Genomic DNA, 15,833 nt, shown 5'->3' with positions numbered 1-15,833 from the left:
TCTGTTTCTCCAAGAGGAGGTGCTAATTAGATATTTAAATTACAAAATTACCTTAATTAACGGAAGCTATTACAGAGAGGAGAATGTAACCCAGTCTCATTAACTATTCATTTAACTATTCCTATTGTATCATGTCTGTATTTGACAGTGCAGTAGTTTCAAACACCACTCTATATCAAATCTGACACTGAACTGTGTTTGCATCTGAGTTTTTGGTTATAGAATAATTCGATTTCCTAATGCAAAGACCTGGCACATCCATCATGACATACTGTCTGGCCTGGGGAAGACAACCAGATTGTCTGACACTTTGCTAATTAAATTGCCAAAGTGAAGTGGGGCAATTATGTTGGTGGAAAATATTTTGGCACATAATCGATCCGATCCACCAGGCCTTTCATTAACCAGACCCAACAATTAAGAGGTTGATATTCCAGACTCAGGATTATCCTTATTGGAAATCAAAACAATCATCAATATGGGCAATTTATCAAACGCTTACTTTCACATATCAAATTGTAGATATATTACATTCAATAATAAGATAACTGTGACTATGATACCCAAGTGACTTTGTGAATGATTACAAAGTGATTCCGATTAGGCTTACATTACCTTGCTCTATGTGGAAGAGGATGAGTCTGGCTAGGGTGACTTTCAGGATGGACTCTCCATGGCAAGTACAGGATACTGCACCACTCAGGTTGTCTGCATACCCACCAGACCCGTATTTACCAGAGACAAGAGAAGGTCAAATAAAACTTCAAATCAACATACATAAACTGTTCAGATGAATACTACAGATGAAAACTCATCCAGAACGCCGCAGCCCGTCTGGTGTTCAACCTTCCCAAGTTCTCTCACGTCACCCCGCTCCTCCGCTCTCTCCACTGGCTTCCAGTTGAAGCTCGCATCCGCTACAAGACCATGGTGCTTGCCTACGGAGCTGTGAGGGGAACGGCACCTCAGTACCTCCAGGCTCTGATCAGGCCCTACACCCAAACAAGGGCACTGCGTTCATCCACCTCTGGCCTGCTCGCCTCCCTACCACTGAGGAAGTACAGTTCCCGCTCAGCCCAGTCAAAACTGTTCGCTGCTCTGGCCCCCCAATGGTGGAACAAACTCCCTCACGACGCCAGGACAGCGGAGTCAATCACCACCTTCCGGAGACACCTGAAACCCCACCTCTTTAAGGAATACCTAGGATAGGATAAAGTAATCCTTCTCACCCCCCCCCCTTTTAAGATTTAGATGCACTATTGTAAAGTGGCTGTTCCACTGGATGTCATAAGGTGAATGCACCAATTTGTAAGTCGCTCTGGATAAGAGCGTCTGCTAAATGACTTAAATGTAAATGTAAATGTAAAAGAGGATAGGTTAATAAACAGCTACTTACCTATTACCTATGATCTCATACTCTGCCCACCATTTTGTTTCTTATTCCTCCAGTGGAAGTTGCACATGCAACATTACCAGAACAGTCTACAGCAACAGCTCCAACAGTATCGTGGCCCCTACATGGAGAAAGAGCTACAGCATATTCTGCAGGTGATACCAGAGCACATAGTACAAAGCTATTTGTGGAAACTCTCCCAAAAAATCTGAGAATCTATCAAAACAGATGAACAATAGGGTTGACATTATGGTCAATTTAGTTTGTACCTCAATTTCTCCAAACCTCACAATGTCCTTTCACAAAATGAGAAAGAACATGGATGGTTCTGTACACGCAGAGGGAACAGCAATAGTCCGTTTTTTTCCTACAAATGTGCGGTGCAATTTCAGTTTTGACAAGGTAAATGCTCGCTGTGACAGAGGGAGCATTTACATAAATACTTCCTTTGAAAAACTGCCCTTCAGAAAGCATTCCTGCATATGTCCTATCATCAACTGCCTGTATACAATGACAGGAAAGAGAAGATAAACATTCTGGTCCTGTATCTTGCCTACTGTATTCGTGCTGCATATCCAGAAATATACTGGAATACATTAAGATGATTTCTGGGGAATAAATGTTGAAACGCTTGTTGATAAACACATTTTGTGACAACAATGATACAAGTGAGTATCCAAAACAAGTGTATAAACCACACACTAGTAGGTGACTGACCTTGACTTGACAATTTATTCTAGATTTTTCATTGCAAGGTGCATAAATGAACACCATGTTTCCTGTGTAGATTCAACGTGTTGATCGTCCGTGCACCTTGAAATGAAAAATAAGAACTATTGTCCATGGTGTATTGGAGGCGAAGTCAGGTGCAGGAGAGCAGAGTATAATGAACAGGCGCACTTTTAATAAAGTTCCATAAACGAGAGCACTACATAAATCAAACGCCCTCAGAAAAATGGAACATAAAAGTAAAGCGCGTAAACTAACACCACATAACATGAAACAATTACACACTAAACATGATGGGAAACAGAGGGTTAAATACAGGTAGATTGATTGGGGGAATGTAAACCAGGTGTGTATGGAAACAAGACAAGAAAAATGTATATATGACAAATGGAGCAGCGATGGCTAGAAAGCCGGTGACATCGATCGCCGAACGCCGCCAGAACAAGGAGAGGAGCCGACTTCGGTGGAAGTCGTGACAACTATATTGAAGTCAAGGACGTCGTTTACTAGTATTTAGTTTTTATACTTGTTCTGGATACTAGTTCCTGGCAAAATCAACACCTTGAACTAAATACAATACTTCAGGGTTTTCTCTTTCTTTGTTTCAATTCAATGTTTCAAAAAAACTAAAATACTCAACACAGACAGCATTGTATGTAAGACATGCAGGTATATGGGTAAGTGATATAGGTCAAGGGCAAAACAAATAACATCCAAACTAATGTTTTAGCTAGTAAAGTGGTTTACCACCACTTTAAAAGGAATATTTGTGAGAACCAGTTTGGGAGGATTCCTGATGGCAGACATCAATCACATTTGACAGGTGGCTGATTGCGCCATTACATCACTACTGATAGCTGGATCTGGCTCAAGGTTTCAGGTGAAAACAGAAAGTGTTTGTCTCTATTCTCAAACTCCTGTAAGTGAAGAGCAGTTTTGTGGTGAATCTTTAAATGTATATATATTCTGGGAATCCTCAGGGAAGATTGATGTCTTTATCTAACATGTTACTCTATGGGATTAATTCTACTTTTTAAATCACCACCAAACCATTATTCTGGTAGTACCTTAGGAGATATAAAACTTGAATAATCTAAGACATGCAATGTCTTGTGACCTCAGTGAAAAGTGCAAGAATAATTTATACAAAGTGAAATCTGATCCTCAGGGGCCATATAGCCAGCTGAGGTGTAAATGTAACTAATATAATGTCCCTGTGGGCCCTAAAAGACACAGCTAATTACCATTGTAGTTGAATACAGCCGTGGAGCATACGAATAACCTCGCCAACTTCTGTCAGCAGCACACACCTAGCTGTGCGCTGTCATCTCCACGCTACTGATGTTATATACTGACCAGGGTCAATTCGACTGGGCAAAGGGTCTCGGCATAATCGCCTTAAATGAAGTCCGAGAGTAAATTAGTTCCAAGGGCTCTGTATTAAAACACATAAAGAGCCAATGCATTGGACTTGAACACCAGGACACCATGAATTAGGAAGCAGAGGGTGAGGCAGAGAGAGGAAAGGCTGTAGCTTAGCCAACTGTCACTCAGCACTTCCAGACAGCCTACTATTTGTTCTACTTCTTCCCACCGGGCTTGGGGTTGTTGGAGTTAAGGTGTCCACATGCTTCCCATCCAAAACAGATGTACAAGTGTGTATTATTATGAACGTGTGAATTGGAAATGTGATTTTTGCATATCCCAACTCCGCCTGAGACACCCTCGGAGAGTGGGTTCACGGCAAACGCCAGGCTATGTGTCCCCTATCTCCACCCTCTCAACACACTCACAATTTCCCAATAGAGTCTAGTGCTTCCACCATGTCATGCAGATCAGAAATTGCTGGGCTGCCAGAGTTACTCTACAGATAACTACAGACCTTGAGAAATTGTGAGAAAGGGAACATTTGCGAAGTAGTGAGTGTCTGACCAGACAATCTCCTTTGGGGAGATGAGAAGGCTGTGTTGCAGGTGTATTCTTATCCTTCTATTCAGACACATTTACACACTCACACACACACACACACCACAGAAAACACTGCACAATTACTTTATCTAACTTTGTCAGCTTTGAATTGATCAATATCTCGGCTTTCTACTTGCAGACTAGCTTAAGGCCATTACGTTCCCAGGTTCGTCTTTCTTTCTCTCCCCTCTCTTTGTTCTTCTATCTCTCATACAGCAAAAAGATTATCATTTGGGGTTGTTCAACAATGACACCACTTTGCAGTGTTGCTGAGTTTCTTAGCTCTGACATGTCACTCAATGGGAATGGAAGCCTTCTCCAGAATTACCACACCGTAACTGTCAGATCATCTATCACACAGCCTGCCGCTGCTTCTCTCACATTCAGCCTGCCTCACAGATTGCTTCCCCTACTGTGTCAACTTGTCTCGTTCCTTGGCAGTGTGCAGCGATGGAACAGCTGTCTCTATAGAGGGAGAATTCATTTCATAGGATTTCTGGGTGGTTGTTGCACATCTCTCCAGCGCTGCGCTGCATGGCAGGCTTAATGCCTCAGTGATGTCGTTTTCATTTACTGTAATGACTTTGCGGTCTTCAGGAGGATGAAAAGCCTATTTAACATACTGTAATGTGAATATAACTTGTCAGAAAGGCAGGTTATAATTTAGTCTGACTTTATATATTTCTTACGTTGGTGTTACAGAATAGTTGCAAACTATATGTCCAAGCCAAGGTATAACAAATGAATGGAGATTCGTCTTACCATTGAGAGTTGAAGAGCTCCTTCACGTCAACAGCATAATTCTTGGCCTTCTCCCTCTCTGTTCTCTCACATTCTGTCACCAGGGCATTTGTAGGGACTGCAGGTATGCCAACGCTTTCAGCAAACATGTTCGCACCTCTGTCTGTCAACATGATGTGGTCGGTCTGAGTGCATCCCGATGACAGCAAGCATAGGGGATAAAAAAAGAAAAACAGAAAATTAAAATCAATGCAGTTTAGGTTAGTTTTTTGAACATTAGACCGTAATAATGTTACATGTGATACCAGTATTGAATTGTGTGCAAAAAAATTAAAATAAAATGGTAATAATCTAACTGGGAATTTTTCCCCTCTTCTGAAGAAATTAGTAATCCCAGGCACTATATAGCAGTGAGTTAGTTGCCTTAGACACATCCTGTCATCCATTATGCTAAATCGACATTTCCCTCAGAGCAAATCTATTAGCCCCTGGTTATGTAGCATCACGGCCCATTTAAGCCTAACAGCAAGCCTGGCTCACAAGACTGGCAGGTAACCTTGACCTGCCTGTTATGTCCCGTAACACTATCCATAACATCTGAGCCACATCTGATCTTAAATCCATACCTGTTGTGTGAATGCCATGAGTATCACACCTTCCCTGAAACAAAACCGTGATGGGCCTTCATTCATCCAAAGTGCAATTCCGTCTTGTTCAATCAGCCTTTATCATGGTATTTCCACCTATATAGCTGACATGAGATTTCTATGGACAACGAGGAGGAACGCGATACAGTTCATTTCTTTGTGATAATGGGGAGGAGGATGTTGATACACTTCTGGGGGGATGGAATTGGTTGTAATACTGATACTATTTTAATATTTTAATCTTTAGCCAGGAAATTAGGGATATCTGTCTTCAGTGTTTAGTCACTTGCTGCACCTACCAAAAGAGTGTGATTTACTTGAAATTATGAAGAGATGTGCATGTTTCTGGAGCAACACTTCTAACCAAAGAGGCCAAAAGGTCTCTGTGCTGTAATCACTCTATTTCTTCCTGCACCTCTCCTTTTTCTCCCACTACCACTCTTTTCATTTCCGGCAATGGAGGGAATGTGAATGTCACACGTTTCTAGAGAGCAACTAAAACTGCTAAAGTTTTTCTAAGCTTATACATAGCCCATTTGTAAATAGCCCATCCAACTACCTCATCCCCATACTGTATTTATTTATTCATCTTGCTCCTTTGCACCCCTGTATTTCTACTTGCACATTCATCTTCTGCACATCTATCACTCCAGTGTTTAATTGGTATATTGTAATCACTTCGCCACCATGGCCTATTTATTGCCTTACCTCCCTTATCTTACCTCATTCGCACACACTGTATATATATTTTCTTCAACTCTATTATTGACTGTATGTTTTGTTTATTCCATGTGAAACTCTGTGTTGTTGTATGTGTCGAACTGCTTTGCTTTATTCTTGGCCAGGTCGCAGTTTTAAATGAGAACTGGTTCTCAACTAGCCTACCTGGCTAAATAAAGGTGAAATAATTAAAATAAAAAATACATAGTTAACTGACAAAATAATGGAAACACCTGAGTAAATGAGGGATACAATGTATTTTGAAAGCATGTGCTTTCACACAGGTGTGTTTCCTGGGTTAATTAAGCAATTAACATCCCTTCATGCTTACAGTCAAATATAAAAATGCTGGGCAGGCCATTATTTTGGCTACCATGGCTATGCCCCCATAGGATGACAATGCCCCCATCCACAGGGCACCAAGTGGTCACTGAATGGTTTGATGAGGATGAAAACGATGTAAACCATATGTCATGGCCGTCTCAGTCACCAGATCTCAACCTAATTGAACACTTATGGGAGATTATGGAGCAGGAGGGATGCCGTGTTTTCCACCACCATCAACAAAACACAAAATGATGGAATTTCTCTTGGAAGAATGGTGTCGCATCCCTCCAATAGAAAGACACTTGTAGAATCTATGCCAAGATGCATTGAAGCTGTTCTGGCCCAATACCCTTTTAAGACACATTTAACACATTTCATCCTTCATTTTGGCAGTTACCTGTAGATTCTCAACTGTTCCAAATGTAGAACGGTCTTAATGTTCTGTTTTGTCCTGTGTGTACTGTAATGGGAGACAGGAGAACACCATTAGAAACTTTTAAATATTAAAATGGTTATTCATGTCATTTCTCTCTGCCGGGCCAGGTGCACTCTAGATAACAGGAAGGAACACAGGGCCAGTGAAGCTTGATCGCTGCATTGATCATACCCTGATGAATTTTTAATACCAAGCTGTTAAACAGATCAGAGCAGGACTATGGTCTTTCAGGGTGGTGACAGGAGCCCAAGATCATCCATTCTCTCAGACATTTGGCCACTATTTTGTGTTCCCTGAGTGACAAGGTGAAGTTTCACCATGTTTTTTAGCTTCCATGATGAAAGAGTTGTTAGTATCTAATCTATAAATTGGTAGGGTAATGCAGTAGACAACCAGCACACTTAGAATATAAATCCATGCAGAAAAAAAGAGGTAAACTAGGATGGTTGGAATCTCATCGGTATAAACACATAGTTCTTTGAATTGTCAGGCTAGCTAATAATGCACTGATTTGTTGGATAAAACTAGGAGACAAAAAGCCTGTTATTTTTGTCTGGGTTTGCCTAACTTCAGAGACTCCGAAGACTGTATTCTTTACAATGGCTATTCAGAAAACAAAATTGTAGCAATATCGCTGTGTGGTTATATTTCAAAGAGTCTAGAAGGGGATTCATGACTTCAAATATGTATCTCTGCTGGAGCTGAGCAGACTTCACCAGAGGAAATGAGAAGAATCTGTATCCCAAACAATTCATTATAAACCCTGTCAGTTATTTTGATGGAAGGTGTCAGGCAAATTAATAAATCATGGAAGATGTTATGTTAATACGATACGCTGTCAGTCTTTTGCAACAGGCCTTCATCTTAGTGGTGTTTCCCATCCATTTTCAGATAGCATCTGGAGTGAGGTATTAGTTGACAGCATTACAAGATTACCAAGTAGCCAAGTGAGAACAGAGATGCCTCCCGCCCTACACATTCTACCTGTTAATAACCTCCTAGCTGTTAGATCAAATAGTTCTGTTCATTCTGTTCTGTGACATCTGAAACGTGAGAACAGAGATGCCTCCCGCCCTACACATTCTACCTGTTAATAACCTCCTAGCTGTTAGATCAAATAGTTCTGTTCATTCTGTTCTGTGACATCTGAAACGTGAGAACAGAGATGCCTCCCGCCCTACACATTCTACCTGTTAATAACCTCCTAGCTGTTAGATCAAATAGTTCTGTTCATTCTGTTCTGTGACATCTGAAACGTGAGAACAGAGATGCCTCCCGCCCTACACATTCTACCTGTTAATAATCTCCTAGCTGTTAGATCAAATAGTTCTGTTCATTCTGTTCTGTGACATCTGAAACGTGAGAACAGAGATGCCTCCCGCCCTACACATTCTACCTATTAATAACCTCCTAGCTGTTAGATCAAATAGTTCTGTTCATTCTGTTCTGTGACATCTGAAACGTGAGAACAGAGATGCCTCCCGCCCTACACATTCTACCTGTTAATAACCTCCTAGCTGTTAGATCAAATAGTTCTGTTCATTCTGTTCTGTGACATCTGAAACATGAGAACAGAGATGCCTCCCGCCCTACACATTCTACCTGTTAATAACCTCCTAGCTGTTAGATCAAATAGTTCTGTTCATTCTGTTCTGTGACATCTGAAACATGAGAACAGAGATGCCTCCCGCCCTACACATTCTACCTGTTAATAACCTCCTAGCTGTTAGATCAAATAGTTCTGTTCATTCTGTTCTGTGACATCTGAAACGTGAGAACAGAGATGCCTCCCGCCCTACACATTCTACCTGTTAATAACCTCCTAGCTGTTCGACTCTGTCAATCACCATATTCTTATCGGCAGACTCAACAGCCTCGTTTTTTCGGATGACTGCCTTGCCTGGTTCACCAATTACTTTGCAGACAGAGTTCAGTGTGTCAAATCGGAGGGCATGCTGTCCGGTCCTCTGGCAGTCTCTATGGGGGTGCCACAGGGTTCAATTCTCGGGCCGACTCTTTTCTCTGTATATATCAATGATGTTGCTCTTGCTGCGGGCGATTCCCTGATCCACCTCTACGCAGACGACACCATTCTATATACTTTCGGGCCGTCAATGGACACTGTGCTATCAAACCTCCAAACGAGCTTCAATGCCATACAGCACTCCTTCCGTGGCCTCCAACTGCTCTTAAACGCGAGTAAAACCAAATGCATGCTTTTCAACCGATCGCTGCCTGCACCCGCATGCCCAACTAGCATCACCACCCTGGATGGTTCCGACCTTGAATATGTGGACATCTATAAGTACCTAGGTGTCTGGCTAGACTGCAAACTCTCCTTCCAGACTCACATCAAACATCTCCAATCGAAAATCAAATCAAGAGTCGGCTTTCTATTCCGCAACAAGGCCTCCTTCACTCACGCTGCCAAGCTTACCCTAGTAAAACTGACTATCCTACCGATCCTCGACTTCGGCGATGTCATCTACAAAATGGCTTCCAACACTCTACTCAGCAAACTGGATGCAGTCTATCACAGTGCCATCCGTTTTGTCACTAAAGCACCTTATACCACCCACCACTGCGACTTGTATGCTCTAGTCGGCAACATTTCTAAAAACCTATTTTCACTTCATCATTATGGGGTATTGTGTGTAGATTGCTGAGGATTTAAAAAACATTTTTTTAGAATAAGGCTGTAACGTAACAAAATGTTGAAAAAGTCATGTGTTCTGAATACTTTCCTACACTTTGCACAAACAAAGGTGGGATATTTCTAAAGACGGTTAATTAACCTGGCACCTAGTGCTGAGCAATTTAACCAACATTTTCATTCCATTTTTCATTCTTAAACAACTAATTGGCCAACATTGGTTAAATTATTTGAACTCAATGAGCACATCGTGCAGTTTCTGTTGAGATAAATCATAGGGAACTGTAGTTTCCAACAGGCCAATATTCCACATAGTTTAGGGCAGAAAACATGGCTAACTACAATGACCATAATCCATTGCGCGCCTACTTGTCCGGTCTATGTGTTTCTTTTACGCCTGTTACATTAGGTTAGTATGGGGAAGACAAGGAGAAAATGAGAAAAGACAGAAGAATGCATGATGAGAGGGATGAGAGAAGTTGCTTCACGAGGTATCTCTTCCTGAATATAAGGTTGAAAGTTTACATACACTTAGGTTGGAGTCATTAAAACTCGTTTTTCAACCACTCCACAAATTTCTTGTTAACAGACTATAGTCTTGGTAAGTCAGTTAGGACATCCACTTTGTGCTTGACACAAGTAACTTTTCCAAAAATTGCTTACAGACAGATTATTTCACTTGCTTACAGACAGATTATGTCACGGTTTTCTAATGGTGAAGGAGAGTCGGACCAAACTGCAGCGCGTATATTGTGATCCATGTTTATTTACACAACGAATCCAAAACACAAACTCTACAAAACAATAAACGTAGTGAAAACCGAAACAGCCTTAACTGGTGCAAACTAACACAGACTAAGGACATCAAGACACTCAGGACAATCACCCACAATACAACCAAAGAATATGGCTGCCTAAATATGGCTCCCAATCAGAGACAACGATAAACACCTGCCTCTGATTGAGAACCACTTCAGACAGCCATAGACTAACCTAGAACACCCCACTAAGCTACAATCCCACTAAGCTACACACCACATACAAAAACCCATGTCACACCCTGGCCTGACCAAATACATAAAGAAAAACACAAAATACTTCGACCAGGGCGTGACAGATTATTATACTTCTAATTCACTGTATCACAATTCCAGTGGGTCAGAAGTTTACATATACTAAGTTGACCGTGCCTTTAAACAGCTTGGAAAATTCCAGAAATTATGTCATGGCTTTAGAAGCTTCTGATAGGCTAATTGACATAATTTGAGTCAATTGGAGGTGTGCCTGTGGATGAATTTCAAGGCCTTCCTTAAAACTCAGTGCCTCTTTGCTTGACATCATGGGAAACTCAAAAGAAATCAGCCAAGATCTCAGAAAAAAAATTGTAGACCTCCACAAGTCTGGTTCATCCTTCGGAGCAATTTCCAAACGCCTGAAGGTACCACGTTCATCTGTACAAACAATAGTACGCAAGTATTAACACCATGGGACCACGTAGCCATCTTACCGCTCAGGAAGGAGACACGTTCTGTCTCCTAGAGATGAACATTGGTTTGAAAAGTGCAAATCAATCCCAGAACAACAACAAAGCATAATGACCATCGTTATGTTTGGAGGAAAAAGGGGGATGCTTGCAAGCTGAAGAACACCATCCCAACCTTGAAGCATGGGGGTGGCAACATCATGTTATGGGTGTGCTTTGTTGCAGGAGGGACTGATGCACTTCAAAAAAATAGATGGTATCATGAGGGAGGACAATTATGTATGTGGATATATTGAAGCAACATCTCAAGACAGTCAGGATGTTAAAGTTTGGTTGCAAATGGGAATGTGTTCTCAGTCAACTTACCTGGTAAAATAACAAATAAATAAAATGCAAATGAGAACGTGCTCTCGGTCAACTTACCTGGTAAAATAACAAATAAATAAAATGGGTCTTCCAATTGGACAATGACCCCAAGCATACTTCCAAAGTTGTGGCAAAATGGCTTAAGGACAACATAGACAAGGTATTGGAGTGGCCATCACAAAGCCCTGACCTTAATCTTATAGAAAATTTGTGGGCAGAACTGAAGAATTGTGTGCGAGCAAGGAGGCCTACAAACCTGACTCAGTTACACCAGCTCTGTCAGGAGGAATGGGACAAAATTCACCCAACTTATTGTGGGAAGCTTGTGCAAAGCTACCCAAAACGTTTGACCCAAGTTAAACAATTTAATGGCAATTCTATCAAATACTAATTGAGAGTATGTAAACTTCTGACCCACTGGGAATGTGATGAAATAAATAAAGCTGAAATAGATCATTCTCTCTGCTATTTTTCTGACTGTACATAATCTAAGTGATTGATAGTTGGTATTCAGGTGTCGTAAAAGTATGCATTATTTAGGGAAATGGAAAAGGTGATACCTACATTCAACTGAAATGTGTCTTCAGCATTTAACCCAAACCCTCTGAATCAGAGAGGTGCAGAGGGCTGCCTTAATCCACATCCACGTCATTGGCGCCAGGGGAACAGTGGGTTAACTGCCTTGCTCAGGTGCAGAACAACAGATTTTTACCTCGTCAGTTTGGGGATTCAATCCAGCAACCTTTCGATTACAGGCCCAAAGCTCCTGTCCGCCAAGCTTTGAAGAAGCTATTTATCAGACAGTATAGGCAGCAGCTTTATAGAGATGAGATGATGACTTGGAATTAAATAATAAAGTCATCAAATATAACAATTGTAATATACACAACAACTGAAATATTTTACTAAAGTAAAGTAACGTGAATAAATGAAGGACAATAAGGTATCAGCAGTAATGGGCAGTCACTGCCATTATGAGATTCTTATTAATTGTTGTATTCTGTGTTACAGCATTCAAACAACATAATGCATAGTGCAAAAAATATTGCAAAAAATAAAAAATAAAACCCGAAATGGAAAACAGTGATTTTTTTCCATTTTCAAAATCGAACCGAATACAAACCAACCTTAAAAAGCACTAATCGCAACAGGACGAAGAGGGAACAAAATCCACCATTTCATAGTATTCTTCCAAACCAAAAAGGATGATTGACCCGGGCTACAGCCTGATCAATACTGTACCCAGCGTTCCTTCTCTTCTAGGAGACGTAACCAGCATGCATTGTTTAGCTGAGATAAGAAAGAGGAAATAAGAAAAGATTGGACAAAGAGAAAGATAACCTTTTCCATCACAGCGCGGGCCAGTGACACAGGGTTGGCGATGTTCTTCACCGAAGACAGCTCCAGCAGCTAGAGTCCTTCCATCCATAATGATGGAGTCCAGCTCCACTTCTCCATTAGTATTCAGTACTGCTCCATGACCTGAAATGAAATGGTGGGTCACATTCATCAGGGGTCAGGTTCTCTCAGACCATGACTAAAGGAAAGAGTTGGTCAAGAGTTTGTCATTCAACACCAAAATAAATAGTATTTTTTTTGCCATTTCTTACTTCAGACAAATTTAAAATCTATTGATATTTGTGGCAGCGAAGTTGTATATTTTGAAACACTTTCTTCTTCCTAACAGTGTGTTGATATAAAAGTTGATCAATGTCAATGGAGTACAAAGAGCTGCCTATTGCTGTGTAATAACACAATATCAGGTCTCTTCACTACACCCAGAGGTCATTGTAACTTGCAGTCTTTCCCACCAAAGTGAGATTGCATTAGTGGCCTATTGATTAGACCTTGCTCCTGAGTGCCAACTGCTTCAGTGTATACAATTATCCTGTGATGAAGTGCTGATTTCGCTACAATGCCTTAAAGAGGATCTGGCATTTCACCTAATGTGGCAGTTAGCCATCACAAACTAGATGGGTCCCGATAAGCTGAGTGAGTTAATGAAGTGTCTTGTGCTTCCCTATGGTTTGGTGTAATCTGATGATTGCTCCAAACCGTTCAATGCCATGAGACTGATCGTTAAGTAGACTCCTTACGCCTTGATCCCACAGATCATAGAGCAAAATAGTACGCAGCATCATCTGGATAGGCATGCAACAAAAATGCATCATTCACCTTCTGCTGCCATTTCTATCATAGCCGTCTACACATACGTTCGATAAATCCAACGTATCCACCACACAGAACGCACTGCAACTGTCTCAGCAACACAATGCTGCAAGGAAAACACAGCATTCCATTGGAAATTAATGTACTTCTGGTGTACCAAAATGTAACGACGCTGTCAGAGTGATCGAGGTGTCAGAAGTACAAAAGGAAATACAGTGGCATGTGAGAAAGATGACATGTGTTACATGGAACTTATCACATGTCATGATACCCTTCTCATTTGAATACTACCATATTCTACCTTTGGAAATTACATCAGAAAATGGGAAAATATTCAGGCCCACTGTGAAAAATGCTTAAGATTATAAAGTTAAATAGGGTCAGTGGGTAGTGTTTTAAATGTGGCATGAGCTGAAATCGAACTTAATTGAATTATTGATTTTAAAAAATCATGAGCCCCGTGCAGCTCTCACTAAAATGCATCTGAATATGAGACCAGAGAGAATTCACTATCGCAAATGGAGTTTACAAGCTATATAATTGAAGATTAAAGTAAACGTTTATGTTGAACCAATTGTAAAACATTTACATTTAATTTGAATGAAATTTGAACTCATTTCGATCTCTGCAAAAAATATGAAAATATCTATGATGTTTCAATAGAGAACTATCACCATTGGGGATACTGTACAATTCAAATCACCACACCAGCAGCACAGGGAAAGTACCTGCATCAAAGGTTGGGTTATCTTCTAAGGCCCTAACAGACAGCTCAACAGCATCCAATGCACTGCCTCCTCTCTTCATAGCCAGAAAGGCTGCAGTAGCTGTAGACTTCATCCCATCCACTGATGCCTTAGCCATATCATCCGGGATGGCCCATGCACCGCCATGCACAACTATTACTGGCTTCATCTTCAGGTCTCACAAAGCCTACAAAAACAAATCACACTTGACAAAAATGTCAGAAGAATGCCCTGAGTAAAGGATTAATACTTGTGTATTTTCACCTACAGTATAGGCTACTGTAAAATTACATATTTCTGCTCCAAGTTGTGCGTGTCTATTGATTACATTACTTTGGTTGATATATATATATAGCCTATGGCTATTTTCAGCGCCACATCTTTTAGGTTTAGACTGCACCTACAATATTTCCATCAGAATGCACTGGTATGGCATATATTGTTATATTGCCTACTGTCTTCACAATGAAATGCACATTTAATCTGTTTGAAGGCACCCTTCAACAAATTAGTGCATAGGCCTATTTGTAGCTTAAACATCACTTTCACAAGAGAGCAATATACCTATTAGGCTTGCTGTCAAATTGTTTTTCCGTCAGCAGGAAAACGTAATCAAGTAACGTTAGCTAGGCAAAATAACAACCGGCGCTACAGGAAACTCTCAATCCAATCAACGCATATTTATGAGAGGTTAAAAATTCAAACTTCTCTCAGTAGCCTACTTTATATGACGTGATTTTCAATACACTACAATTTCGTTTAAAAAGTATTACACATAGAAGCAGGAAAAACTCGGGAAGTAGCCTAGCACTCACTTCAATAGCTCCAGAATGAAAACTTTTCCACGTCCCATTTTCACAAATTGAGGAAAAAAGTGTGTGAGTGTGATTTAGTTCGCATGACGCATCGACAGGGCGGAGTTCACACAATCACACTGACTTCAGGCTAACAGATTGGTTTGTGCCCCAAGATAATGTGTAGGTTATAAACAAATAATTATGAAAAAAGGCCTACATAGGATATTCCTAAATGTTTGTTTAAAATGCTGAAAAGTATGACATATAAAATGCCCCTATTAAAAAGTATATACAGAACTTACAATGGTTTTCTTTCCTTTTAAAATGGTGCCATGGCTCTTTGAGTTTGCAGTTTTGAGAGCATACCTGGGACTGTGTGAGGGAAGGAAAGTGCAAGGAAGTGCATTTTAAAGAGTAAAGTGTCCTGGTGTTACGCGTGTGGCTGCACAATCTCAGTGGAATATGAAGAATAAAGGCCTCGTATTTCTCCTGGTAGACCTTACTTATTGATCTAAACAGTTCTTATGCATTAAAGAAGCCATCTGGGGGATCAAACACTTAAGGTATGGATTATTTATTTAGATGTGGTTCTGCCGTAATGTGTTGGGTAACACAATCTGGCCAGTGTGGTTCCCAGAGAATGACACTAGACACATTA

General features: G+C 40.7%; 1 protein-coding gene across 1 annotated transcript; it reads right to left on the bottom strand.

The window, feature by feature from the left end:
• Nucleotides 1–362: 362 nt before the first annotated feature.
• si:dkey-103j14.5 (isoaspartyl peptidase/L-asparaginase) lies at nucleotides 363–15,282 on the bottom strand. The gene is given in 7 exon segments (XM_052470206.1): nucleotides 363–727; nucleotides 1,382–1,514; nucleotides 4,853–5,016; nucleotides 12,805–12,862; nucleotides 12,864–12,945; nucleotides 14,361–14,565; nucleotides 15,194–15,282. Coding segments are annotated over 6 exon segments (768 nt in total). The 5' UTR covers nucleotides 14,548–14,565; nucleotides 15,194–15,282; the 3' UTR covers nucleotides 363–583.
• Between the last annotated feature and the right edge of the window lie 551 nt (nucleotides 15,283–15,833).

Source organism: Oncorhynchus keta, chromosome 2, assembly GCF_023373465.1.
Source record: "Oncorhynchus keta strain PuntledgeMale-10-30-2019 chromosome 2, Oket_V2, whole genome shotgun sequence".
Classification (NCBI taxonomy): domain Eukaryota; kingdom Metazoa; phylum Chordata; class Actinopteri; order Salmoniformes; family Salmonidae; genus Oncorhynchus; species Oncorhynchus keta.
This window is presented reverse-complemented; position numbering and strand designations above follow the sequence as displayed.